Source organism: Acanthisitta chloris, unplaced genomic scaffold, assembly GCF_000695815.1.
Source record: "Acanthisitta chloris isolate BGI_N310 unplaced genomic scaffold, ASM69581v1 scaffold23966, whole genome shotgun sequence".
NCBI classification, from domain to species: Eukaryota; Metazoa; Chordata; class Aves; order Passeriformes; family Acanthisittidae; genus Acanthisitta; species Acanthisitta chloris.
Window position 1 is genome coordinate 1 of NW_008680051.1, and position 1,207 is coordinate 1,207.

Here is a 1,207-nt window from a genome sequence, read left to right on the forward strand (position 1 = left end):
ATTCTATCTACTTATACATATATATATGTTATTCTATAATATATATAAATTTTATACACACAAAATGCTTCATGAAATGATCCCTAATGAAAGCATTTTTATTCATTTAGGAAAGACAGATTCCTTTAACATGGACTAAGATAAGAAATTATGAGAATCTTTTTCTTTCTTTAAAGTTGACTAATACTCATGCACAGTGAAACACCTCCCCTGTAGCTGTATAATTGTTGTTTAACTTCCTTCAAAATAAGGCTAACAACATTTGAATTCCTGACTTAATGTGAAACTATAATAATACAAAACTAACCAAACATTAGTAGGCTGTAGATACCAAAATATGTTGCAAACAAGCAATCAGCAGGAGAGGTATTTAATAACCTGCTGGACTAGACAAATAGATCATGTTCTGCATTTTTTTTGCACTCATTTTGTAATATATATGTGAATAACACTTAAAAATACCTTCAAGTTTAGTTCAGGGCTAAAAGCAACTTTGAGAAATGACTGACTAAGAAATGCAAACTATATATTGCATTCGGTGATGCTACAGCTGCTTCACAAAGGCAGCAGATAAAACATAAAACTACACATTCATAAATATGTCTTATTTTATTATCAAAGTACATCATGTATATTTAATTGTTTATATTGATGGTAGGTACCAGGAATAGGTGAAAAAACATTTTATTAGAAATTTACACAGAGCTGAGGCATCTATTTCCTAAGAATGAAGAGACAGATAGGTACACAAAAGAGAAACACTACTGTTTATAAAGAAAAGCATAATCATGGTAGGAAGGAGGGAACAGAGCCATACCTTGAACTGTGAAAGCAACTCATCTCCTACAGTTAATGGACCTGGCTCATTTTCCCGAGTTTCAGCCCTCTTCAAGATTTCGTCTATATCCATTTCCTAAAGATTAAAAATAAAAAAATTTTTAAAAAAGAAGTTTGCAATTAAATAATTCATACATATTTTCAGCTGTTTTCTCTATCTAGTCCAGAAACACTACGTACTTGGGGCTCCTGTTCCTCTCCTTCGGGTTCTTTAAAAAGTTCCTCAGCACCAAACTTCAATATTGCTGACAGTTCTTCCTTATTAAAAGGTGTTGAGCTGAAATAAATGTTTCAGGAAAAACATTTAAACTTATTAACCTGAACAAGTTCTATATAATCAATTAAGGTTTTGTTTTCTGTTAAATGTAAA

General features: G+C 31.1%; 1 protein-coding gene across 1 annotated transcript in view; it reads right to left on the minus strand.

The window, feature by feature from the left end:
• Window positions 1–765: 765 nt before the first annotated feature.
• CHD1 (chromodomain helicase DNA binding protein 1) overlaps window positions 766–1,207 on the minus strand; it is a gene marked incomplete at its 3' end in the record, with an annotated part of 19,638 nt that continues 19,196 nt past the window's right edge. The window contains exons 21-22 of the mRNA XM_009077582.1: window positions 1,018–1,114; window positions 766–913 (exon numbers count right to left, since the gene is read on the minus strand). Of these exons, the coding sequence (XP_009075830.1) occupies window positions 766–913; window positions 1,018–1,114 (245 nt within the window). The remainder of the gene's footprint in view (window positions 914–1,017; window positions 1,115–1,207) is intronic.